The sequence below is a fragment of the Amblyomma maculatum genome, chromosome 2 (genome assembly GCF_055883805.1).
Source record: "Amblyomma maculatum isolate TAMU_Amacu chromosome 2, ASM5588380v1, whole genome shotgun sequence".
NCBI lineage: Eukaryota > Metazoa > Arthropoda > Arachnida > Ixodida > Ixodidae > Amblyomma > Amblyomma maculatum.
In genome coordinates, this window is record NC_139345.1 from 31,988,719 (window position 1) to 32,015,995 (window position 27,277).

At 47.4% G+C, this 27,277-nt stretch overlaps 1 protein-coding gene across 1 annotated transcript in view; it reads right to left on the reverse strand.

Annotated features, from left to right (window-relative positions):
- The window catches only part of tup (LIM1_Isl and LIM2_Isl domain-containing protein tup), a 178,298-nt gene that overhangs the window by 111,673 nt on the left and 39,348 nt on the right, over window positions 1-27,277 (reverse strand). The window contains exons 2-3 of the mRNA XM_084591879.1: window positions 25,648-25,890; window positions 9,748-9,970 (exon numbers count right to left, since the gene is read on the reverse strand). Of these exons, the coding sequence (XP_084448005.1) occupies window positions 9,748-9,970; window positions 25,648-25,890 (466 nt within the window). The remainder of the gene's footprint in view (window positions 1-9,747; window positions 9,971-25,647; window positions 25,891-27,277) is intronic.

Sequence of the window (27,277 nt, forward strand, 5' to 3'; positions counted from 1 at the left end):
TGCATTGCTTATGTAACCGCGACTAATTACCGCGCGGCGCAAAAAGACTGATACAGAAAATAGAGGAGAACCAGCTTCTTATGAAGCGAAGGCGAGCTAAACATATAGACAGCCGCCATAATTTTATATATATAAAGTCGGATTATATTAAGTTAATGAAGCCGAGGCTCTGCAAGATTCGTCCAATCCGGCAAGACCAGCGGGTAACAAAATCATGTAAAAAAAATTTTGAGGTGAAACCGTTTTAAAAGAATTTTCTTTTTTGTCATATCATGAGAATATTTTGCATTCATAAAGAAATAAAAATTACTTTCATACTCTCCCTTTCGGCATAAAAGTTTGCTTAAGTGTTGAACGCTTTTGCGCTTTCGCGCCAAATCTTGAACCTTGTGGCGGTCTAGCGCCACAAATTTGAAGCACGTGACCATGACTGATACTTTCTGAGAGCCAATCAGAGAGGCAACGTGACGGCGACAGGCGAGGGCAAATTTCGAAAATTGAGCCCTGTCTCTGAAATCATACAACCGAGTTGAGCCATTTCTTCACGATGTGGACGGACGGACAGACGGATGTATGAAGGCAAGAATGCAGCCGTTAAATGCATTGCTGAATTAAAACGCATACTCCCGTCATGACAAGTCCCTTCCAGTGTCCTGTCTCTGAGCTACATTCTCAATATGACGGTACTATTTAATCCTGACCAGTTTCACAACTTCCAGTGAGTAGACGCTTTTCGACTTTCGTTTCTCTCTCTCTCGATCTCTCTCTTCAGATGTCGAAATCAGCAAAGATGTCGCAAAGAACGAAATGAGCAAAATTCATATTCGTGTAAAACGTAGTTTCCAAGCTTAGTACAGTTAAAACTCGAGCTAAGAAAATTGAGCGGAGCTATAAAATATTTTAAGTCGAGTACCTCGAAAACTTGAGTGAGGCACTTACTTGCATTACTGAAGTTTTCGAGGTACTCGACTTAAAATACCGCATAATTCGATACTTTCTACAGCGTGCACCAAGCTACCGCGGTCTTATCTCGACAAAACGTAATTGCGCCAAAATGAAAATACGGCCCTCGGAAACAACCGACAAAAATAGCCCGTATGAAAAAAATTAAGAAAAGCTGTATATTTTAAAATTTTCCTGAACGACAAGAGCCGCAGGGGGCTAAAACAAAGCGTACGCTGTTTTCTTTTTTATTTATTTATTTATTTATTTATTTATTTATTTATTTATTTATTTATTTATTTATTTATTTATTTATTTATTTATTTATTTATTTATTTATTTATTTATTTATTTATTTATTTATTTATCACTGCGTGCTCTTTTTAGACCACGAACGCACGAATTCTTCCTAAGTTTGACGTGCACCAAGCACGTCTTTCCCCTCGTGTATTCCGGCAATCTGCCGTAGTTGATAAACGACATCCACAACTTCCCACCCCATCAGGTGAACTCATTTCGAAATTAGAGATCTTGTTTTGCTAGTCGCACTTTGGTAAAAGCGGGACAAATGCGCTCCGCGATGTTACTGTTGGCTTGTAATCAATAAATTTTATGAAGTTCTATGCAAAACAGATCAAAAGTTTTCATCTCCATGTTTCGAAAAAAAAAAAAAAAAAAGGTTCGTTAAATCGGGACAGATCACGAATTGTGTTTCGCTTCTTCCAGTTAGTCAAGACAATTGACCCTATGAGCGTCTGAAAGTGGAACCAGGATATCTTCGTTAAATCGGGTTTCGTAAAATCGAATTTGGACTGTATACAGTTACCGAATTATGCCTGATTCTCGCTTTGTTTCTGATCAGGCCGCCCGTAGTTTTTCTTTCTATTACTCAGCACGTAGAATGCCACGCCCAGGTCTGTAACACATGACGCTATATAAACAGCCACGCCCTGACGACCACAACTAAACGTAATAATAAAATAATAATTTGCTCTGGACAGTGCACGAGTAAATCCTAACTTCCATGCGAGGAACTTGGTTGGTCGTGCAACACGGCCTTCACACGGCCTTCGTATCGGACGAAGCCTGCAGTGGCCGTTCGAGCGCTGTCGGCGCGCACATTTCGCCGACTTGTAGCGTCCAAAAAAGAAGGCGCAAAAACACACACAAACAAAAAAATACTTCACTCCCAGTGCCCCCCCTCTCTCTCTCTATCTCCCTCTCTCTGTCTCTCTCTCCCTCTCTCTGTCTCTCGCTCGCTCTTCAGGGCGGTCAAGCTTTAGGTCAAGCTCTTTTAGCGCGCCGCCATCTCGCTGTGAATGTCAACAAAGCCAGCTTCCGTTTATGTTGCTTTGGACGCTATCATCAGGCGCCGCCACACGGCTCAATCTACAAGCTCGAAGTGACGTGTCTCATTTTGCTTGGGTGCATCGAACCAGTTCCTTGATGCAGGGATTGCGCCACGCGATCGAAATCTCATAATTTTCCTGATACCTTCGACTGCCGGCAAACCCGACCGCTCTGCTCGTCATGGTTTACTGGAATACCAATACTGTTTATACCCGTCAGATGCGTGTACACAGAATGAATACGTGAATGAAGCGTCGGCGATGATGACGAAAGCGAAAACAAAAACTATGTGCACATATCTTGCGTGCCATCTAGGGAAGCCCCGTGATAAGGACGTGGGAAGAATCGCATAGCGCTGGCGCATCTCCCCCATGCCTGGAATTGTTATTCCATGCACGTTCTTGTTGCGATTGCATATTTCGCGGTGTTCACGGCGGGACGATGGATGTCGCCCCTTTGACAGCGGCGAAAAAAAAACGAAAAAAAAAAAAAAGACGAGTTTTTTTTTTTTTTTTGTTTTTTTTTTTTTGTTTTGCATTTCTATCTATAAAATGTGTCTTTCCTGTTTTCAGCTTCTGACGCTTATACGCTCAAAATGCAAGCCCATTTCATTAAACTTTACAAAACATAAATCTGTCTCAATTTTAATACTAACAAAACTGAGGAAATTGTGGTCCTGCGATGGCATTCCTGCAAATTGTGATCGCTCGATCACTTTCAGCATCCACTTTGCACGCAAAGAGTACGAATTTTCGCACCGCCGAGGAACCAGCGATTTTCTGATCTGCACAGACTTCCCCGCAAAAGTGCTTGGCTATCACAACTGAAAAACACTAAAGAAGAAAAAGAAAAAAAGTCTTAGGTTTAACCCTGCTAAACCTAGTAAGGCGAAGTGGAAGCATCGTTTTGCTTGGTTTTGCTTTTGTTAGGCTTAGGTTTAGACAATGATTAAATTGTCGATATTATGGAGTCGAGGACGCCGTCAACTACAATAGGGAACATGTGATGCTGTATCTTCCGTTGAAGCTAGGTCAAAGGTAAAAGGTGAATTCGTGGTACACTATAGGTGGTACCATGGTTAATATCAATACTATAACCCCTGGCTCGTTGGAGGTCAAGCGGTCTGCTAGGGTATCTTTGCTGATACATGGCGTAGTCAAGCTTTCGCTTCAAAAACCCCCCGCTTTCTGATGGAACAGCCGATGTAAGGTTCCAAGGTCAACCTGAAGATAAGAACGACTAGGTATACGTCGCTGTGCACGTCTTGCAAATAATGTGTATCCCCCTCCCCCTCCTTCCCAACACGCGTACACGTTTCTAACTGCTGTCATTGCAGATTCGAGTCTATTTATCTATACTTTCGTGCAGCATGCAAGGTAATACGTGAACCGGTTTACTCGAAGCATACCACTGTTCCACTACAGTCAGGACTCTTGGTGCCTTCAGCCAGATCTACGTCGCCACGCACACGGTCACCCACAATGCCATCAACTGCTGCTGTCGCCATCTGCAATCCCGATCAACGTCTTTACAGATTCTTGCGGCACATTGCAATCAGTGAAGAAGCAGGTTTTGTTACTCCGCGAAGCTGAACAGCGCGTTTCAGTGGGCGGTTTGAGTTCAGATCCCGAGTCCTAATTGGACCGCGACAGTACGGTCTCTATATAGACCCTCTATATGACACCTTGCTTCTTCGCGTATTCGTGAGCTGCGCGGTATCACCGACTGGCATATGCTCAAAAAATAAAGAGCACTGCAGAATCTGCACTGGAGTAATGCGAGAGCACGGATGCTGCTGTTCGTTGCTTCTGGATGCTTCTAGTTGCCTAATTCACTTCTTGTTTACCCATTTTTGTCTTTGATACTTTCAAATTGCGCGCCAATCTCTTCCTATGCCATTTTTCGGCTCTAATTCCGATTGCGTGACGTTACGTCCTCTACGTCACATTAATTCACTTATTGTTTACCCATTTTAGTATTCAGTACTTTCAAATTGCGCGCCAATCCCTTCCTATGCCCTTTTTTGGCTCGACTTCAGGTTGGGTGACGTCACATCCCTGAAGTCCCCTTAATTGACTGATTTAATGATGCATTCAAATGTAGCGCTAAGCCATTGGCTAATGAGATCATTTTCGCCTTTACTTTAACATTTTTGTCCCTAAATAATTACCTAATTAATTTATTGACGTAATTATTTTTTCGGACACAACATTAAGTCATCCTCTATCGATTGACACCACTCATTAACCTCTACCACTTCTCAATTACTGACAACAGCTGCGGAAATAATTTTGCGTGTTTTGGTTCTAAATGATTACCTAATCACCATTGGCCTAGTCATTTTTTCGGACACAACATTACGTCACCCTCTATCGATTGACACAACTCACTAACCTCTACCATTTCTCGATTACCCACAACTGCTGCGGACACTATTTTCCGTGTTCTGCCTCTAGTTAATTACCTAATTAACTTACTGGCCTAATTATATTTCGGGCACAATATTACATCACCCTCTATCGATTGACACTCTCATTAATCTCTATCACTTTTCAATTACTCACAACTGCTGCGGACGCGGTGTGCGGACGCGGTCTGCGGACAGAAATCTGTGAACATATAACGCTTTCGCATTAATAAGAAGGGAAGCCTCTCTCCTGTACACGACCGGGTTAAACGGTGTGACCCTGCTATAGGGAAACGCATAGGACATTCTCCGCATTGTAATATGGGCAGTGCATAATTCCCTACATCCCCCACACACCACCATAAGGGGGACACAGTGGAGACTATGCCAAACCCCTCTTAGGCACTCAGCAGGACCCATGCGAATGAGGGATATTCGGCTGGGGTCTCTTTAGTCTCTTTGTCACAGTCGACTTTACATATGGATGGATTTAAATCATAGAGGTCTTAAATGGCTGATCACAGTTTATTTGAAGAATATGTTGGCATCTTCAAGGAGCTTTATCGATGGATATTACGAGACAGTGCTACATTGGAAAAGCAGTCCACTGTTGCTCAAGATGCGCAAGGGTGCCTGCTGAAAACGTGTAGAGAAGCATCTGCTGTGCAGTTTCTGCGCCAAGTGCAAAGAGCTGTGGGACAACACTTCTCAATGGTTAGGACGCTCAGCTTATCAGCCCGGAGGACCCGAATTGCATTCCAGTCTCGGCTCGGTAGCCGCCTTTCAACGAAGGTGAGATGCAAAAGGTGGGCGTGTGCTCTGTGATGCCAACGCACTTTAAATATCTACAGGTGGTCGAAATTACTCCAGAGCGTTTCACTACGGTGCCCCTCGTATAGACCCCTTGTCGCTTCGGCACGTTAAAACTCTACAACTTATGCAGTTTAACCTTTGAAGGGCAGAATCCGCCAGGCTGAAAATAAGTTAGGCCGGACAAGATCCAGCTTGGTATGATTTGCCAGGACATCACAATGTGACAAATCGAACCAAGAAAGCGTCGGAGGTGAATGAAAGTCAGTGTCGAGAGACTTCGCGCAAGCCATTGGATAATATAAGCTGTTTGCAGCATATGTGACCGTCTTTGCATGGTTCCGAACAGACCACACAAGATTACCAATAACTTTCTGGTGTGCTTAACAAGATGCATCTCAGGCTGTCAATCTTACTAAACACTAGCTTAGCACCAAATGTAGCTGAATTTCGCATATACTTCCGCACCCTTGACGTCGAATTATAAAGCTGCACAGTGAAACGTGGCTTTTCCAGTTCATTCTGGGCACCCATTTGTGTAGTCGCATCGCATATTCCGCACTCTTGACCATGGCTGTACATAAAAAAGTGAATGTCCGACAATTAAATGAGTATACAGTGTTCAGGTTTCTAGGGCGTCGCACTCAATCGTGAAAAAATTGCGGGGCTTAGGACAAACACAAGCAGTCACCCTCCCACATCGTGTGCTTTTCAAGCATGCATGTATCTGTCACCAAACGCTTCGTTTACTGGGCACCTTGCACATGTCACAAAAGATACGATGTGGCTGGAATGGAGACAACAGCAGTTTTCTAGTGATTTCGTACATTGTGACACAGATATATCAGGCCGATATACGTGCTTTAATCCTGCACAACTCTGATCTAAATGCCGCCATGTGGTGCATGAAACAACTGCCGCCATATTCCGCAAAGCTAATCCCATAAGCGGCTTACAAAATCATCAGCCGCAACTTGCAACACGTTAGGCACCCAGGCAGTCTTATCACTCATATTGGAAGCCCTTATTTGGGCTCAGTGCAACTTTCTCAATTAAAATGGTGCTTTAGCAATGAGAACTTCGCATCGCTAGTTGCTTCGAGCCTTACTCACTCCTCAAATCGGTATCATATGTCAGCCGCAAATCAACCAACTTGCTAATTGAGTAATTCGTCACATATTACTTCGCAGCTCGCTTGTCTATCTTAAACACTCCACACAGTCATTGTCATTTAATTTGACTCTTCATATAAACTGGTCTGTAGAAGCGTAAGAGGCGGTTTTAGATTTAACCTGTTGCATATCGCTTGTTCGTATCTCCGCCGACCGTCAATTCCTTACCAACGAAGCATACGGGTTTTCCTCCTATATTCTCATGGCGTCCCGCTTCGTTGAGCCGTATTCAAAACAGATTGGATCTGATATCCGACTTCGCACGTACAAACGGCGGACACACGTCGTGTCCCCTGTTAGGCGGAGATGTAATGGCGAACCCACGGAACAAGTTGCACAATAAAATTGGACGAGGCAAGAGCACGCGCAGCGCCAGCTCGGAATGTGTGATCGCGCAAGATGCGCGCGGCACGTTGTCCATTGGGCGACGTGACTTGGGCACGGGTCAGAAACCATCGGCCAAGGCGGAGGAGACGACAGCCGGTATACGATTAGCAAATCTATTGAAGGACATTATTCAGCTCTGAGCGAACAACCTAAGGTGCCGACAGCGTCTTATTTGCTTTGACGACGTCCGCTCAACAGGGATCCGGTTCCAACGGCGCACACTCCTCTGACGGCCCTGGCCCCGACGGCACGTCGCGAGCTTTTCTTCGCGATGATCCCCTGTTGTCGGCGTCCGGAAAAGGAAATGGCCCAGAGCGTCGACAGAGTGTTAATGGCAGATTGTTAATTGTGCGGCAACTCAAACAGAAGTCTGCTGATGAGCTCATCTTGGCTTCGTCCCTATAATGAAAGGAAGGTAGAAACACATTTCTTGTTTATGGGGTTTAACGTCCCAAAGCGACTGAGACTATATGGGATACCCAGCAGTAGGGGCTCCAGGAATTTCGACACCTTGGGTTATTTAACGTGCACTGACATCGCACAGCAAACGGGCGCCTTGCTTCTCGCTTCCATCGAAAAGCGGCCGCCGCGGCCGGAATTCGATCCCGCGTCCTTGAGAAACATATTTTTCTGCATGAATTGTTCTCGATACTCCCTTGCTTAAGGTGGATCAGTGACAGCTAAACACCCCTATTGACTATAGTTAGTGTGGACGAAAGAGTGTATACACTGAAGGAGGGGCATTCCTTGAATACAAAACAGGAATAAGAAACGAAAAAAAAAAAAGGGGAAACGGCAGAACAATGACGAGGGATGAGGGATGAGTTGATGACTGCTTATGTTGCCCACGCTGGGCTGGACATAGTCGGCTATATAGTGCCTAGATGAGAGATGCAGCATGACCAAAAGCAACGCCACGTTCAAAGCTGTCTTAGGGCCCGATTCAGAACCATATTAGTATACCTGCTGCGGTATCTAAAACACTTCGACATCTGATTTCCATCACCCGGGCTCTCTTCGAAGCGCAGAGACGGAAAGTAATGGGGAAAACAACCCATATAGTAAGATATTGATGGGCATAATGAATCCACAGTAATCTAAGATACCGTGTCTCACAGCCAGTCGCACAGCTTTGGAACACACGATGACCCTATTGGCCAGACCTCAGCTGGCACACTAAGTGCGTCGTGCTCAAAAGTTGGCAAGCCTTAATTCACTGGCGAAAACTAAACCTACGTGACTAGTCGCATTCTTCGAAACACTGTCACGAGCGTTAGCCTCCTACGTCTCTCGTTCTCCCCAACACTCGATGAGTGTTGGGGAGAACGGTCGTTCTGGCCTGTAAGCCTCCGTCATTACTGATCCTCTGCCTCTAAAAACGCAGAAAACGTCGGGCTCCCTCGTCCTGCCATCAAATCGCTCATACTGTAGAGTCGCGTTAGCATAAGGTGGTGGTAGTGGTTTATTAAAATAATAATAAAAAAGGAAGGAAAAGTGCAGTTTCCGGCCGCGGCAACTGCTGTCTAGTAACCTAGGCACCCCACCTGTGGCCGGCTGGAAAGGAAAAGGGCAGGGAGAGGTTAGCGAGGAGAAGTACAGCGGAGAGCTATAGCAAGAGAGTACAGGGGGAGCTTTGTACATTATTTACAAAATAAAAAAAGTGAACGAGTTGGCGATACCTTCAGAAAAAAATCCCATCAAAGCCGCGCGCGAATTCTCTAATCGGGAAGCTCCGTTTGAGATGCACGTGGATATGATGGCCCTCGCGCACTCGATGGTCAAGCGTGAGTGCGGGACTGAAGGTTTGGATCTCCCAGCGGTCAGGGCCGCTCAGATGTGCGTACTTTAAGCGGCGCCTGGGCCGCTTATCTAGAGGCAGCAATGCACCGCTTAGGCGACTGTCTCACTGGGGAATGGGATGGGAGGCAATGACTGAGCCTCGAAGAGAAAAGACACGAGGGGGAAAAAAGCCGGCCCAAAGCTCTCTGTCCATCACGATCTCGTCTCCGGAGAAGCAGCGAACGCAGCAAAAACAAAACAGGCCCGGGGGGGCTTTGGCGACGACAATTAGCCATGCCGGAGCCGGTGCGACGACGTGGCGTCGTCGCTCCGGCCATTAGCGCTATGGGGACGCCCAGCTGTCGCGCAGTCTGCTGCTGCTGTTGCGTGTGGAAGATGAGGGGAAGAGGGGTGCCTAAATGGTCGGCCCTGACCGTTGTGGTCTGCGCCCCCCTTCTCCGGCGGCCATCCGCGGCGCAGTACCACCACCACCACCGCCGGCGTGAGTCCAGGAGGAGCCGATGGCGCGGCCGATAGGACATTAGGAATTCCGCGCGCTTGGCGGGCTCTGATAAGCCCCGGTGCCCGCTTGGCTTTCCGGTCGCGCCTTCGGGGGGCGCCGCGACGCACTCGACGACGAAGTCCGTTGATGATTCGCCGTCGATTCTGTCGCCGCCACCACCCTCACCGCCGCGTGGCGCCAGTGTACTACCTCCGTCTCGCTTTCATCGCCACGCGCTTTTGTCTTCGACACAGGCTCGACACTCGCCGAAGGCGACAGAGGGGGATTTCCCCCGTTCCATGCACGGGTGTGTGATATGCTCGAGTCGAATTAACAGTGGGACCGCATACAGGTATAGGATATAACTTCAAAAGTAGCTCGCAGATGTAGGTACTGACCGGACGTAGTCGCGCTTGCAGTATGTCTTCCCGTCGCGCACGAAGCAGGTGCAGGTCTCGTCCAGGAACTGGTGACAGTCGGCGCACTTGAGGCAGGCCGCGTGCCACTCCAGGTCGGGCGCCACGCGTAGGATGTACTGGTCGCGGATAGGCGCACCGCAGCCGGCGCACACCCGCCGCACGCGGCAGCCGGACGCCGCCTTGTCCGAGGCCGACACGCACACTGCAATGGAGGAGGAACCACGAGCAATTAATTCACTCCATGTACGTTCAGTTCTTCAAGTTACTCCACAAGTCCTTGCATATTCCATTCTGCCTATTGCACTCACTATTTGCAACTTATCGGTATTATATGCATCCATAATTTACAACCACCATTGGCCCAATACTGGTGCCGCGTTGGCTATGCCCGGCCCTACATAGTACCAGTGTACTGGTCCTTCACGGCCGCGCTCTGCTTCAGAAATAAAGATGGCATCCGTACCAAAGCAACGGTCTTTAACGGTCACCTGACATTCGTGCACAAGCTGCGCAGCAGTAGTTAACACTGCGCACCGATGCAGTTAACTATGGTGCGTCGCGGCGAAACATGTAGGCTCCCTATTACATCCGTCCTAGCAGCTCCACCTGTCATGGAGGGTGGGGACTACTCACTCCACCTCACCCGGACAGAAAACAGGCCGAAACCTACATAGAGCCTAAAACCGGACATTCATGACTCCCATTCTTCGATCGAAAATTACCAAACAGACCATCGATCCTAGGCTGCTTACATTGCGGTCGCAAAGCAACAAAGAACACTTCCTATGGGACTGTAAGGAAATTCCGCCCCTAAAAGGCCTACCAGCACCCTCACGGGAGCATGGCTTAGGCTCCTGGGGGAGCCGGACAAGAACACACAAGCCAAACTTGAGGACTAAGGAGTCATTCTTTGTTAGAGGGCCACTGTTCTTATCCTACTGATCTTCTTGATAAATAAAGTTTCTCCAAACCAATTCAAATAAAATTTGGCTGTACAGCTCCCCCAACATCTAAGGAGGTCTGAGTATTTAATTTTTTTTTTATTTGGAATGCCATTCAGACCGTCTGACTGATCCGTGGTGGAGCAGATTAATTCTCCGTAAGGTATCTTTAATTTAAAAGTAAATCCGGATGTAAAATCCTCTTCTTCCTCTCTTTCGTCTAACAAATCATGGCTGTGCTCTGTATATGACTATATGTGCATCACCTACGTCACAGTGGCGGCCATTTTTTATTTGTTAGGACCTCAAGGGTTCCCAGGTGGGACATTACATGAGGGGTGGGCGCTTGAACGGCGGTTAATGGTTTCTGAAAGGTGATTACAAAGATGATGAGGCTTCTTCGATGGCAGTCTTGAAATGAGCAGGGCCAAAGATTAGCGCGAAGCTGCTCAGCTGGGAAGGTCATTCCAGTAGCGAGCTATGTACGATAAAAAAGACTTCCGAAATGCAGTAGTGCGGGCATAATGTGGGATGACGCTGTTAGAATGGCCTGTGCGGGATGTTCGACGTACCGGTTGGATGAGGTGGTTGTCATGAGGTGAACTATGAAAAAAACTTGTGATAAAGGCAGAGGCGTGAAATTCGGCGACGGGAAGCAAGAGAAGGAAGTTGAAGTTGCAACATTAAGGCGAATATGCTAGAATAGCTTGAGTAGTTTGAAAGTATAAAGAGAGTAACACGGTTCTGTACAGATTCAAGAGCTGCAATGTGATAAGGTTAGTTTGGTGCGGATCAAAGGTTGCGCTGCGTATTCAGGTTCAGGGCGCATAAGTCTTTTGTAAATTAATCATTTTAAGGAAGGAGGAGCCATGCGCAGGTTACGAAGAAGGTAGCCAATTGTTCGATTAGATGAATTTATTATGTGGTTGACGTGGTAAGCCCATGATAAATCACTAGTGAGGTTAATACCAAGGTATTTAAAATAGTTATAGTGGAAGTAGCGGCACAACACTTATTTTTACAAGAAGGCAGAGTATAATTTCGGCGGCGGTGGAAAGAAAGGAGTACTTTCTTTGTAGTATTTAAAAACATTAGCCACGTTGAGCACCATTGGTGTATGCTATTGAGGTCATTTTGAAGGATAGAAGTGTCTTTGTGGTTAATGAAGCAGGGGAAAAGCTGCAGGCATATCTGACTTCTTATCGCAGAGATGAAACTGGGCTCTGCAACACAAAATGGCGTCCGTGACATCACTTGAATACCGCCTATATGATATGCGAGAATTTTGTGTATCTCGTGCCCGTTTCTACAAATCCAATAGGTTGAGTTCCTGTCAGACGCCACATTCAGGAAGCAGAACGCAGTAAGCTGAGACGAGCCAGCAATCTTAAGAATAATGAATACCGGTCATCCTTGTAGGTGCCACTGATTTCAAGATTGAACTCACTTCTAGAAATTTCATGCTTTACTTCCGGATATGTCTTATATTGTACGCCAGAAACTCTTGTCACACTACAAGTACCTGACCTGGATTCGATGGTTCCCCTTGTCCGTGAGTGCCGCTTAGTGAATCCGACCAAATAAATTTTCCGGAAAGGAGACGACAGTGGACATAGTGTTCGGTACTTCGGCCTTCCCATATTTCGAAGCTCCGCTCTAAAGTTTCGTGATTCGCAGTACGCAGGCAACATGAAAATATGATAACGGCGCCAGCCTTGAAGCGACCTCTAATATGTTGTCCAAGCTTCTTCGTCGCCGGTAACTTCCATATCTTGACCTCTACATATGTGCAATACTGTGACATAGAACTGAACTTGTAAGTGAAGAACTCTTTTCCACTAAAATCCTCATCATCATCATCAGCCTGACTATACCCACTGCAGGGCGAAGGCCTCTCTCATATTTCTCCACTTAACCCGGTTCTGTGCTAGCTGCATCCACTTGACCCCCGCGAACTTCTTAACCTCATCCACCCACCTAACTTTCTGCCGCCCCCTGCTACGCTTTCCTTCTCTTGGAATCCAGTTTGTTACCCTAAGCGACCATCGGTTATCCTCTCTTCGCACTACATGTCCTGCCCATGCCCATTTCTTCTTCTTAATTTCCACTAGAATGTCGGTAACTTGAGTTATTTCTCTGACCCACTCTGCACGCTTCCTATCTCTTAATGTTACCCCTACCATTTTTCGTTCCATAGCCCTCTTGGTTGTCCTCAACTTAAGTAGAACTCTCTTGGTTAGCCTCCACGTTTCAGCCCCATAGGTGAGTACAGGTAAGATGCAACTGTTGTACACTTTCCTCTTGAGCGATACCGGTAAGCAGCTAGTCATAATCTGCGAGTGCTTGCCAAACGCGCTCCATCCCAATCTTATTCTTCTTGATATTTCCTTTTGATGGTCCGGATCTGCGGTTACTACCTGTCCTAAGTAGACATAATCGCCTACTACTTCCAGTACTTCGCTACCTAATGTAAACTGTTTTTCCTTCCCGAGGCTGTTGAACATTACCTTAGTCTTCTGCAAATTGATTTTCAAGCCTACCTTTCTACTTTTCCTGTCTAGGTCATCAATCCTTATTTGCAGTTCATCCCCCCCGAGCTGAGTCCACTAAAATATAAAATCATTTACCTGGCCTCAGGGATGGTGGAGAAAAGGCGAAGTGACACCTATAGGAACTGTCGGGCGTAAAAATGGTGCATGTTCATTGGTATTCGACTAAATCGCATCGCAGCGTATAATTTTGAGCGTTTTAGATAAGCAGGACCGCGTCGAATTAGTAAATCGGCATGTCTGGAAATAAAAACCTTCTTTTTGACCTCCATGCTGTTACAATGTCGTTTAAGACCGCGTGGTATATAGGTCACTTCTGTTCCCGACACTATCATCAGCATCATCATCATTGAGACTGCACCTACTGCTAAGTAAAGGCATCTTCATATCCTTCCAATTTACTCGTCCAGCTACGTCCATCTGATCCTCCCAAACTTCCTAATCTCAACCGCCCTTCTAACTTTCCGCCCCGTGCATGCTAAACTTATCTTCCTGTGGAATTCATTCTGTCGACCCCTATAAAGGGACCATCATGGTTAACTTGCCTTCGCATTACGTGCACGGCCAATTACCGTTTTCGAAGGATTATTTTGTAGGCCATTTTCAAAGGAGTATTTTGTTGTTACCGACATTATAGGGGAAATTAAGAAGAAGAAATGGGCATGGGCAGGACATGTAGTGCGAAGAGAGGATAACCGATGGTCGCTTAGGATAACAAACTGGATTCTAAGGGAAGGAAAGCGTAGCAGGGGGCGGCAGAAAGTTAGGTGGGCGGATGAGGTTAAGTTCGCAGGGGTCAAGTGGATGCAGCTAGCACAGAACTGAGTGGAGAAGTATGGGAGAGGCCTTCGCCCTGCAGTGGATATAGTCAGGCTGATGATGATGATGATGATGATGATTTTGTAGGCCAGTTGGTGATCCATACATTAAGAAATGCTCCGGCGCGGCAGACAAGGACAAGACGTAGAAAACACATCACAGAGCGCCTACAAAACAACCATTCTAAGCTATATTGCCGCTCTGTGGTGTGTTTTCTACGTCAATTCCTATTTCTTCTCCTTGATTTATACTAGAATTTCACCAGCTGTAGTTTCTTCTCTGATCCATTTGTCAGTTCATGTCCCTTAATTAACGTTACCGTTACGCTACAATATAGAAGTTTCAAAGGTATAGTAAACGTCATGACTGCAACTATGGCGAAAATTGTCTGCATCATTTCGCCGTGAACGTAAAAATTGCCGGCTTGTTTACAGTATTGAACAGGTATAGCTAACATTTCGATATTGCTATTATGCTTCCTACATGTCCCCCGCTTCCTTTAAGCGAAAACACCACAACCTCACTCTGCCCGCTATACCGGGCACAGTGCTCGTTTCACGCCAAGCATCCAGCTTTCGAGCAGCGCCTATAATTATAGACGCGCGTTCGTCGGCGTCTTTCCTTTTCTTCGGTGCACTTGAGGAAAATTCACACGCGTTATCTCCCTTTCCCCGCTGCTGAAAAGACAAATGTTAACAATAAATACAAGCAAACTGGATGCATCCGGACTTCCGACTTGATCCATCGAGACGCGAGCTCTAGCTCTCTTCCTCTTTCTAGCTATCTCTCTCTCACTCGAACATGCCGCTGCGGGTCCCGCGGGACCAAAAATGTCGGGAGCTTTCGCGTGCCGAAAGTAATGCGTCCTCCTGGCTGCACTCGTTGACAAGCAGGCAGCAGCCGCACGCCGCGCATTCGGCGGCATGCAGCAAGAACCAGTACGCAGCATACACGCGCGGAATGCGAGCCCAGCGCGGGCATGCATGCGCGACGGACCACCGCGGCTCGGACGTTCCGGTTTCCGGCGAGTGTCTCGGTGGACTATCTGCAAGAAAGGCGCGTGCGTCGGTTCCTGCCCCCAGGCGTCACATTTAGAGTGCGGCACGTTCGAAAAACGTCGCCGAGTGGAGACACGCCGTTGATACGCGGTGCAATGCTTCTCGGCATATATATATATGCACCGGCCACTGGTGCTGACGTCCGACTGCGACGACGACTGCCGCGGTGCTTCCACGCCCGGTGTATACGGGCACCTGTTTTTTCCGCTCACGATTTATGAAGCCACGATTAGGTTTTCGGTGGTCCAGCAACTAGACTCCCGGCAGCACGCGGAGATATCAGAAACATCCGAGACAAATCCTGAAACCAGAAATACAAAAACAGCGAAACAGTACAGGGGGAGAGTCTGTGGCTATATCTTGCGGGTAGGCTCTTTTGCGCGTTTCGCTGTCGCGTCGTGGAGATTCGGGGGCAGCGTGGCGGTATTGGCGAGATTTCCCCGGTAGACGAGTGTGAGGCGCTATGTGTGCATGCAAATTGGTTGCGTTCGACAACGACGGCGAGCATGTCGCGCGCACTCTATCTTCCGAGCGTCACCGCCGCCGGCGCTGCGTAGTGCGTGCTGTTCCTGTTTTGCATATCTCGTCTGCACAAGGCCTTTGCGCGTGCGTACCGCCTGCGCAGCAGCTCGTGGTGCTGCAAATGCGAAGGAAGTCCTCCCGAGGCGCTCGAGCTGTGTGCATGCGACGTGCTTCCAGTCTATAATGGAGACGGACGCCATTTGTCTGCGCATGTGACCACCCGAGACGTCTCTGTCGTATAGGGTTGGTCGAGGCATCTGCTCGGCAGAGGCGCTCGTAGCGTGTGTAAAGGGATTTGAAAGAATACGGGTGTCGAGACATTTTAAGACATTTTAAGGAATACGGGTGTCGAGACAGAAATGCGTCGAGGAATTTTTGACGGATGGCTAACCATTTTTGAGGTATGGATAGAAAAAAATGTCAAAAAGTGTTTGAAGTCTTCAAACAATGCCTATGATGTCAAGGCATTTGATTACGAACTTGTTGAAATAAAGAAAAATGAATGAATAACGTTTGATCACTTCCTTCTTACGTAAATGTAGAAGGCTCCTCCTCACTCGAGAAGAAGGGCTGGCCTTTTCTTGCCCTCTGCAATCGCAATTCCTTTGCCGCTTCAATGAGCGCAATAGTAAGTGAAAAACGTGACGATAATAACAGGACAGCCTCATTTTAAGTCAGCCTATGAGTTATCATTTCTTAATAAGAACGAAAAATGTCATGTTCACTGAAAACGGTGCTCTTACGAAACAACAAAAGAACGAAGAATGCGAGACGCGCATCATCACCCCTGGTCGTTTCGATAACTAAGCGGCGCCGATGTCAACTTCCGTTTTTTTTATTTATTTTTTTTTTTAAGGCGAAAGCTTCATGTGCTTCATTAGCAACTGCATCCTGCGGCTGAGACCCTGCCCACAAGTGGTCCCGAAAAATCAGCGCGGTATCATCGGAAAAGTCAAGCGGTCGCAGTCGTCCTATAAGTAGTCATTGCGATTTACACACGTGGTTACTACTAATCTACCTTATCATATCTTAAGCCACTCTAATTTATATTTTGATCCAGCTTAATTCACCTATGATTTCTCCTTAATCCATGCAAGTAGTCTTAAGCATCCGCTGCAATTTTTTCGCATAGCAGATAAGACGATCAACTGAAATATTAAGGTAAATAAATCACTATAGCTCACTTTTACCTCATTACTTCACGATTTTTTTTTTAAGTGCTCTATACATTGAAAAATACTGCGGAATTAACCCATGGCCTTCGACCTCGTCCACAGATGCAACGAATTGCAATCGCAGTGGTATAAAGAAAATCCAACCTTAATTGCACGCTTCTTGGCAAAGAAAGCGCCCTGAACAGATGATTGGATATGCGTATTCACAAAAGACACAGTTATTGGGTTCCACTAGCAGCAAAATCTCGATGCCTTTATACGCACAATACGCGGTCCTGGCAATGTACTATCGCGCTCAGTATGAGCTACACCGCGTGAGCGCGTGTCCGAGCACTCTGCAAGGTTGTACCGTGGCGTACCGAGGGGTTCTAGCGCGCATTCTGGAACAGCTACACCCTCTCCAGATAACCCGAAAACGCGGCGAAATCGGCGCCCCTGTACAGCGTTGCAGAGCGCTCGGACGCGAGTTCGCGCGGTGTAGCTCATAGTGAGCGCGATAGTATACGTTATGCAACATATGGAGCCAGTAGACACAACTCTGATCCAGAACAGCTACAACTCTGATCCATGATTGAACTATCCCGCCGTGGTGGTGCAGTAGTTAGGGCGCTCGACTATACTGTGCCCAAGGATGCGGGATCAAATCCCGGCCGGGGGGCCGCTTTTCCGCGGAGGCGAAAGGCAAGGCGCAATGTCAATGCACGTTAAAGAACACCAGATGGTCGAAATTTCCGGAGTCCTCCACTACGGCGCCTCTTTTAGCCCGAGTCGTTTTGGGACGTTAAACCCCACAAACTAAACCAAAACAAACTAACCATGACTGAACTCCTTCCTGCACCAAGGGAGGCCTGAACAGGTCATCGCGCCGGTTGTTGAAATGGAACAAGGAGAGTTTCTGCCAAATATAATGAACAGGCTGTAAGCACAATATAGTATGTGGCGCATTCTTCGCGGTGTAGTCTAGTGCTGTTTAAAAGCCCTCGGATGGTGGTGGTATGCGGGGTTCAAAGTCCTGCAGCGATAGACGAGCTCTGGGGGACTATGCAATTATTTGGACCACCTGGAAATTTTAACGTGCGCCGACATCGCAGGAGCACGCAACCGTTTTTGCAATTCGCCTCTATCAAAATGCGGCCGCAGCAGTGGGGATTCGACTCCGTGACCTTGGAATCGGTAGCCGAACGCCACTCAGCCGCGGGTCCCCGCGGACGGGCTGTGTAACGCTATACATACCTCTGCACAATGCTGCAACGCTTCGATCTCACCAAGCCCCGCTCTTTTGGACATCAATTTTAATTATGAGGCAAGTGTGGAGTATTTTAAGCTACTGTTATGAAAATACTGATAGGAATGGTCCAATTTATCTATGAATAACAAAATGGTAGTTTTGAAGTTGGTCCTTCGCCCGCATCAAATAAGAGTGCTTTAAAAAACCAGCGGTGTGTGTTTTTGAAAAAGAATAGAAACACACCACTATAGATGCTTCCTGACTGATGAGGCGATGAAATATTGATTGTTATAGCAGTATTCTGCGATTTGGTAAAAAAAAAAAAAAAAAAATTGCGCCCGTAAAAAACTTGCCTGAAAACGGCGCATAGTTTTTCCGAATTTCGGTTCTGAAGTCCTGCTTCCATATTACTGTTTTTACAATGAACCACATGAAAAAAAGGTATACAGCAACCCCATACTATACGATACAAGTACAGGCATCAGAGAACACAGCGCCTGTGATGTTCCGAGTCCGAGAAGGTGTCTTCGCAACACATAAATGTAAAAAAAAAAAAAAAAAATGCTCAGGGGTCTTACTTTTAAAAAGAATAACAAAGTTTTCTTTGGGAATATGCAATTTATCAGTCTTTGTCGAACCAATCTACTATGTCGTGTTCCCTTTAAGAAACCACATTTTCTGCATGTCCTTATAATCATCATCGCAAGCTGTTAAGAATTTCGAAAATGAAAATTCACTTGTCTCTTTTTCTTTTTTAGGTATCAGCCTTAAAAGGAAACAGCGGTTTACGATAAGTAGCGAAGCGCTGGGAGTGGTATAAGTCATAGCATATATACTTACAATAGGTAGTGTCTGCATATCTGGTCTACGAGAGTGAATTAAGGAGGGGGAGTGTGAACGCAGTCTGGCAGGTACTGCCAAATCATGAACGGCACTTTGCCAGCATTCCTCAAGATAAAAGTATATAAAAGCTATATTTTAGCTGTAAGCTAACGAAAATGGTTTAACTTAATTACAATGAGGGCTATGAGGAGAGCTACGAAAAAGGATATGATACATGTAACTGAGCAGAGTGGGTCAAGAAACTAACCCGAGTTAATGACATCCCGGACGAAACCAGGAAGAAATGGGCTCGGGCAGGACATGTAGTGCGAAGACAAGATTACCGATGGCTGCAAAGGGTAACAGACTGGATTTTAAAAGGAAGTGAGTGGAAGAAAGTTAGTTTATGGCGCATATTTGGATGTTTGTGGGTATAAGCTGGCTACAGGAGGCACAGAACAAGGTTAATTGGAGCAATATAAGAGATGCCTTTGTCCTGCAGTAGCCTATATAGTCAGGCTGATGATGATGAATTTAATGGAGAGGCTTGGGCAAAGAGCGTCACGCGATAAAACGTGATATACACGAGATGCGGTCACATACTGATTTTCGAAGCATTATATCGTACTGGATTCGAGCAAGGCTAGGACAAACACTGGTATACCAAATGGAAACCAGTCAGTATACCCAGCGGCACGCGGGAATCGAACCCCGCGCCTCGTTCACCTGCACATCCGTCACAATGCGGATGCCCGAAGCAATAGGACACCGCTGCGGCGTCACAGGAGTTTGGTGACACGTACCAGCCATAAGATTTACAAAGTAGTAATATCCAAGTTATAATCTACTGTATCTCCTACTTGGCCACGAAGGGATCCTTTTTCACAGTTCAAGCCTTGATGCTAGCTAGGTACGATAATAGTGTCAACTGCAGTTGCTCAGGCATTGGAAGATTACCTTCACTGACCTCGCCCGGGGCCTGATTCGTACGGTTCAAAATCGTCTATTGGGGCTATAAGAATGTCGACACGCTCCTCGGCAAAGTAAGCCTGGGATGCAAGGTCAGACAAAATGACAGCTTCTGCGCCTCCTTTTAATCGTTCGTCACGTCACATGGCCGTATGGTCCTCTTTGGCTTTCTATAGTACGCTCATGAAGTCCGGTGCAACAACGCTCACCGCGGAGCTTTTAGTTGCATTAAGGCTTCGAGCGACCTGTTGTGCAGGATGACAGCTGGGTACTAAATGTTTGGTAGGGGCGTGCAAAGGGGAGGCGATTGAGGAGCTGCCTCTGACGTCAAGCCAAGACGCACCACCGTGAGAAGAAGCTGTTTTGCCTCGATAGTGCTGTCATAGCCGGGGCACGCCCGTCGGTCCGGCCCCGTCCAGGCCAAGATGAGAGACACCCGTGGCACCCCTGCTGTCGCCCAAGCCCACCGCACCCCCCTCGTTCCCCTGTCCCTCCAACCTCCCCTTGCCCGGACGCCACCGCCACAGAGGAGGGGCGCGCTTGCTTGCACACATAGCCCGTCTCGGCCGAACTTGTAAGCGGCCGCACGATAACATCGCGTCGTTCTTGATGCTCCGATTCTGCGATGCCACCGTCGCCGCCACAGCCGCTCCGTGTCGCTCGCTCCTTTATCTCCTCCGAGGCGACGAGACGTTCGACCACTCCGAAGGTGAGGAGGAAGCTAGTTCGCTCAGGGCGGAAAGGGGCAAACAGAACGAGCAAAGCCGCTGCTCGCGAAACAAATCTCCCCAACCCAGGCGGACGCTGCGCGAAACCCCGAGTTCGTATCTATACCCACGATGTTAGACTGTGCGTGCGTAGCGCCAAACGAGTCGTCCTTATCTAATGAAAGGATTCGGTACGCGCTCGGACATAGAGCCAGGAGTGCAGCGGCTATACTCTGCGGCAGCGGTCAGTGGGAACAAGCGAGATTGCGGAAGATTCGAAATCGGGCATGCGTTGTCCGGAGGCATTGGGCGTCGCGGACTTCGACGGCTGAAATTTGTCTGGGATGTCACATGCACGACGCTCATCAAATGTCGGTTGTACGAAGCCCTAGCACACAAGCTGAACCTGCGCTGTGGTCTTCGATACGGCTTTACCTGAAAAACCAGCCCTCTCAGATTCACCATCGAGCTTTGCGAAGATTGACGTATAGCAAGGAAAGACAATCACATTGATTCACATAGGCGTCAACCTTCAACTTTATAGCAAGGCAGCCCAATATACGCCCAATTTATACCAAACAACGCGCTCCAAGATAGACAATAATTACAGAAAAATTGTAACAAATGAAATTCAGATGGGATAGACAAATCATGATATCGCATACCGACGGCACCAAGGAAACAAGCAGGTACATGCAGTAAGCAAGTTACGATTTATCTACCAGTGAACATAGCGCAGGTCCCGTCCACGGCATGTCTCAGTCATCTCAGCCGTCTTGTTTCTTGAGTAGGAAAAACATGCAAGTTGACGCCTCCGTGTCTTCTCGTGCGTGTAGTTTCTCAATGCGCCAGTCTTCTACATCGAGCGAATGAATTTTCGGCACAACGTCGCATCTGCCGAAGCAGGCGAACGAGACTGTTCATTCTCCCGTAAAACAATCCCAGAAAGCCACAGAAGCGTTGCGCGCTTTAGAAACAAAATGTGAAAGCCAACGCCGTGCATATTATATAGTGGCGTGGCAAGCTCACTGCCTCACCTCCATAAGAAGTTCATCATACATAAATACGATGAAGCACTAAGCACTGGAGAAAATACTAAGGTCTTACCGAAAACAGACATCAGTCGAGGAACTGCGTCGAGTGTACCGAATTTGCTTCCTATAGTGTAGCCACTGGGGGAGTATAGATTCTTGCTTCCACTGCTTCTCTAACACTGCCGAATAAGCGTAAAGAACTCGCTCCTGCTGCCCCAGCTGGCATATGCTGACTGCCAAGTCCGTCGTTATACCTTTAGCGGTGTCAAGGCCCGACTTCATTTAAAGCGCTTTATAACCGCACCATTTGGACGACTTCATTTAAAACGCTTTCTAACCGCACCAGTTGCATACGTTTACGCACAGACCGATCGGCTGTATAGTCGTGTATGGAAACTGCAGTTGCATGCCTCTAAAGTTTGGGGTAAAAGTGATGTAGATGTCTGATGAATAAACGAGATCGTGGAGAACTATGCGAAAGCTTTCGCAAGCGGCACTCGGTGCATGCAAAGATAGCACGTGGGCTCGATTCGTCCGATAGCGCAGGGCTGTGTTTGAAAGCGCGTGGACGTCGCTCCGTTCCTCATTCGTTTCCCTTTCTTTGCTTTGTTCGTTTGTTATCTCAAACTCAAATTAGGCTGCTTATACAAGCAACTAAATGTGTTAGCTTACGGCGGACTCCGTGTTTCACCATCGTACTCTTAATTCATGCTTTCATTTAGGCGCCTCGATTGACTGTCAGTGACCTGAGATAGGCGCCTCTGTCGAACTGCCCGCGAGCGTGCAGCGAGAAGAGAAAACTTAAGAGCGAGAGCGATTACGCTTTCTTCGAGGCTAATATGAACGGTGTTTCGACTACGTAATGGCTCGCGTTTTAACGCTTTGTAAATTAATTAGTCTAACCAAAGGGAAAAAACAACAACGGGAAGGAACCTTTCTGAGCGGCCTTTCGCCCCCAGTTTATATAAGAAGCTCGTAAAATGACAGCGAATTTCATTCTCACTGTGCTGTGAGGTATACTTACCTTATACGAAATACTCTATGCATGAATACACGCAGAGAGAGAGAGAGAGAGAAAAGAAAGCGATCTGCGAATGAGAAACAATGCAATGTGTCAATAGAAGGCCAAATCAATTCTTCTGAAGAAACACCCACAGGTGCAGGTAGGTGACTTCCGTTTGTCACTTCCTGGAGCTTGTGTATTTTAACGAAATAGCGCTTAAGACCTCGTTTTTTTCAAGAAAATTCGGGGCTGGCGTTGGCAGTGCGAGCGAAACATCATGACCGTGCCTCTGACAGGTGGTTACTGGCAGTTGATATGGCTGGGCTCTGATTGGCCGGCGGGTTGTGACGTCACGAGACCACATGACATGGCCGAGTTGGCAAGTGCTGCCAATTCGGGTAGCTCTTTTGCGATGGGAGAGTGAGATGGATGTCGAATCAAACTTGACCCCTTGATCTCGTGTTAGACACGCTACAATATATATAGGCCACATAAGCAAATCCGCACAGCTTGTTTAAAGCGCAGATTTGTATCTATATAGGATGGTTTTCACATAACGTGGCTGTGGCAGCTTGCGACTTAAGACAAGTAATAATAGCATAATGTGGCGGCTTACGACTTAAGAAACAATAGCGCCAAGACGGACGAAAACGAAAAAAAAAAAAAAATGACGCAAGTGCTTATTCTGCGTCGTTTCTTCCGCCTTTGTCGACGGTATGGCATCCTGTCTGAAGCATTATGCACCACCTAGCCTGAATCGATGTTCTTATATAGAGCTATACGACTGTGTGGCGGTATGCGTGCGATAAACAAATTAAGGGGTCAGTGATTAGGCGAATACGAAAGTGCGTGTACGTGAACGAGGATGCGCAAGAGGACACGCAGACGGTGTTATTAACGCATGCAGTCGCGTCGTACCCTTGAAGTCAGAGCTATAGTAACCTCCTCACTCTCTTTCTCTCTCTCCGTTGTTGTTTTCTTTTTATTTGAATACACTTTGGGAGCAGGTTGACCCTAAATGCAAAGAGTGTGGCGTCGACGCCACTTTAGACAACATTGCATGGGGGTGCGCGGCATATCCGCCACCCGCCAATTTGCTGCCAGCTCCATCTCTGGAGGAGTGGGAGGCCGTGCTACGCTGCTCGGACTCGGCCATCCGGGCCCGTGTCACTGAGTGACCCGAAGAAATCGCCGACAGGATGCAACTGGCGGCCATCTGACGCGGCCAACAAACAAACTGAACCGTCAACTCTTAAAGACGATAAAAATGAATGTCCCATCCATCCATCCGTTTGTCTTTGAATGCTGACAAAATCTTCACGCATAGCTGAGCAGAGGCAGCACTGTTGCCCACTGCATGAGCAAGTCTGAGCATACAGATTCGCCCGCATAGCAAACGAGAATGAGCACTTTATTCCTGAAATTAATTTGACCGACTAAAAGAAAATGGCTAGCGCTTGGGTCGTGCAAATATGCATTGTTTCGCGTATAGGGGGAAAAAGACGGGACAGGAGGAGAAGGAAGGCAAACGACAGAGAACGAAAGCAGCGAAGAAATTATCAGCGTGTTTTAACGCATTTCCTGTGTTAATTTGTAACATTTAACACACTGCAAGCTGCAAGCAGCGAGGTAGACTTCTCCTCACGAACCTGAAACCGCAGTCTGAGAGGTTGGAGGACCACCAACAGGAAGAGAAAAGAAGAAACAAACAAACGCTCACACAGCAGCGCCGCCGAGTGCGCGGTCTGCGGAAATAACAGGCCGGCGAGTATACACAGTCGGGGCCTCTTCTGTGTCAGCGTGTTCGCATGTCGGCGCGCTCCTCAAGTCGGCGTTCTCTACATTGTGAAGTACGCGCGATGTTTTTCTTGCAGCAGGGCCTCTTCATTCTCGCAGAGAAGCGACCGCGTCCACTGTGCATTCACGGGCGAACGAACAGACACAGCACAAACGAACTCCACCCCGATGCGAAGGCCTGCTTCACCGGTCGTCGAGGCCTGCGGATACGAATGGGTGCCTAGAGAAGGGCTCGGGTGCAGATTCGGCGCGGATGATTGGAGGTGCTTAATTCCGCACCACTGCCCACCCGCTGCGGTCGTGGCTCTTTTTACACGGGGCCGCGGAGCTTGGCCAAGGAATTTTTCACCCTTTTCGGGTTCCCCTCTCTCGCTATATTTGTCTCTCTTCTCCCTCGCACCTTCCTCCGCTCTTTCTATCTTTTCCGATGCACTACCCCCAAACACGATATGCAATCTGCGACAGCAGCTCTTCTATGCGTCTATGTATTGTATACAGTACCACCTGGACATGCCAAAGAGCCACGGGATGCGATTTCTCAGCTGCAGAAGAAAAGAAGTACACAGTTTCGCCTGCCACTGGATGGATTTGGAATCCACTGCGAGCTTACATCTCGCAAATCGGCAACACGCGCGATTTGCTCCATGCATGTCGACGTATCAGTGCGGCCGCATGGAGCGCGGTCGATGTCTGCATGCAGGGTGTCGGTTACCGTTGGAAATGCATAATATATATATATATATATATATATATATATATATATATATATATATATATATATATATATATATATATATATATATATATATATATATATATATATATATCCGAAGCGCTGTCTCCAGCGAAGCCGGTTTCCACGTCCTGGCAAGTTCAGAGAGGAGCTGTTCCGACAAGTCCTCGTTGGATGGAAAGGTCTGTGCCATGCGGGCAACCACCAAGGTGGTGAAAACGTTTATTGGTTCTTGAGCCCTATGACCATTGCCTATAAGATCGGTCGGCTCGATATCGCGTAGGGTGACCGGGAGCTAGTGGCTCTCCGACTCTTAGAGCCCAGCCAACCAGCTCCTTTTGGGCAACCGAGTCCGAACGGGACACCTCGATCTCCCATCGCTCTATGTCTTAGTTGCCAACTACAGGGTTTCTGGAGCTCAGAGCAAATGTAGAGGATACCGTGGAAGTCTGCTTTGGGTGCATGTAGGGGAGAAAAGACCGGGGTGGCTGTGGGCAAGCTGAGCTGGGGATAGAAAGGTACGGGACTGGAGCTGGCGCCAGGTCACCTGGTCGAGTTTAGAAAAAGACCTGTGTGGGTGCGGATACTTGAGTCGTTGCTCCCTGTAGTGGAGAGTAATTTCGTTGTAGGTAACCATGACGTTCACGTGCACCGCCTGGATCTGTAGCTGGCCCTGCTCGGATGACGCGCGCTCGAGCTGTGTTGTGAGCAGCTTCATTCCCAGGGTTGCCCGTATGAGCAGGTACCCATAGAAGTTCAACTTATCTGGTCAGGGGTATGAGAACTTTGAAACCAGGCGTGTGAATCCTGCCTCGTGCAAAACTGCAGATTGCTGCTTTTGAATCACTAAATATTAGTGTGGCAATGAATTTCCAAGGCAATTGCGGCTTCCTCTGCCTCTAACGAGGATGGAACTTTAATCGAACCAGAAACTATAGGGTGAAGTGTGTTTGAAACCACGCTCAAGGAATAGGCTTGATGAGCAGCATATTCTGCGGCGTCTACATAGACTGCATTGGTATCTGTGTGATGGTGTTTGTGCAGCGCCGTTCTTGCCGAGCTAGGTTGTGGACCGGGTGGACGTTTTTGGGGAGTGGATGAATTGTTAAAAGAGATTGAAATGCTTCCGGGGTGGAGTGCATCGGTCTGAGGGAGCTTATAGGGTTGAGGCCTATAGGGAAGAAAGACTATGCTTCCCTGTTATGGTGGACGATAGGCGTTCAACTCGTGCTGTGCGAGTGGCTTCGATAAGCTCATCTAAGGTATTGTGCACCCCCATAAGGTTCAGACCAGTATTCGACGTGTGTCTGGGGAGATTGAGGGCCTGATTAGTGAATTTACTTTTTCTTCCTCCACCTGGAAAGAAACAAGTATGGAAGGGAGTACACCACTCGACTCACCACGAACGCTTGCATAATGCGGCGGAGATCGTGCTCCCGCGCATCCCCCGGTGACGGTTCGCAATTGGTCTAATCAGTCTCATGGTCTGGTGGACTGCGTTGGTGAGCTTAATAATGGTGGCAGTATTCTTGCCATTGTTCTGAATAATGATGCCCAGTATACGCACCTTATCAACGTTGGGCCGAGCGCTGATAGTTCATTTACATATAGTGCAGATTGTATCTATTATAGCACAGTTTTGTCTATGTATGCATCACTGTGACACTTGTATTTATAATGATTTGTTCATGCTCCCGGAAGCAAGCAACAATCGGCGGTCTATGAGACAGCGAATAGGGTTACAGAACAATTAGCTTCGCCAACCTTGCAGCCTAAAACGACACAAGTGACACAGGGAGATACATGAGCGTCAAGGGCTTATTGCGTAGCAAGTTACATAACTCCCGACTAGGAGACGCACCAGTGACAAAGGCAAGTGACGCAGTGGGTAGCGTAGAAGAGCCTCACCATCGTTTTTAGCACATAGCCATGCTGTACAGTTGAGGCAATAAATAATGCAGTGGGACCAGTTTCAGCAGCTCGTTACGCAGAATGTTGCATAACTAAAAACCAATGGAAGACACCCAAGGCGTGGTTTTCATAGCAGTTGCATTAAAGAAGCATCTGCTCCCGCGAGCTCACTGTACCGTTCTATAGAAATAACTTCCAAGTATAAAAAACTGGCAAATGTGATGGATCCGGTCCATTTTTT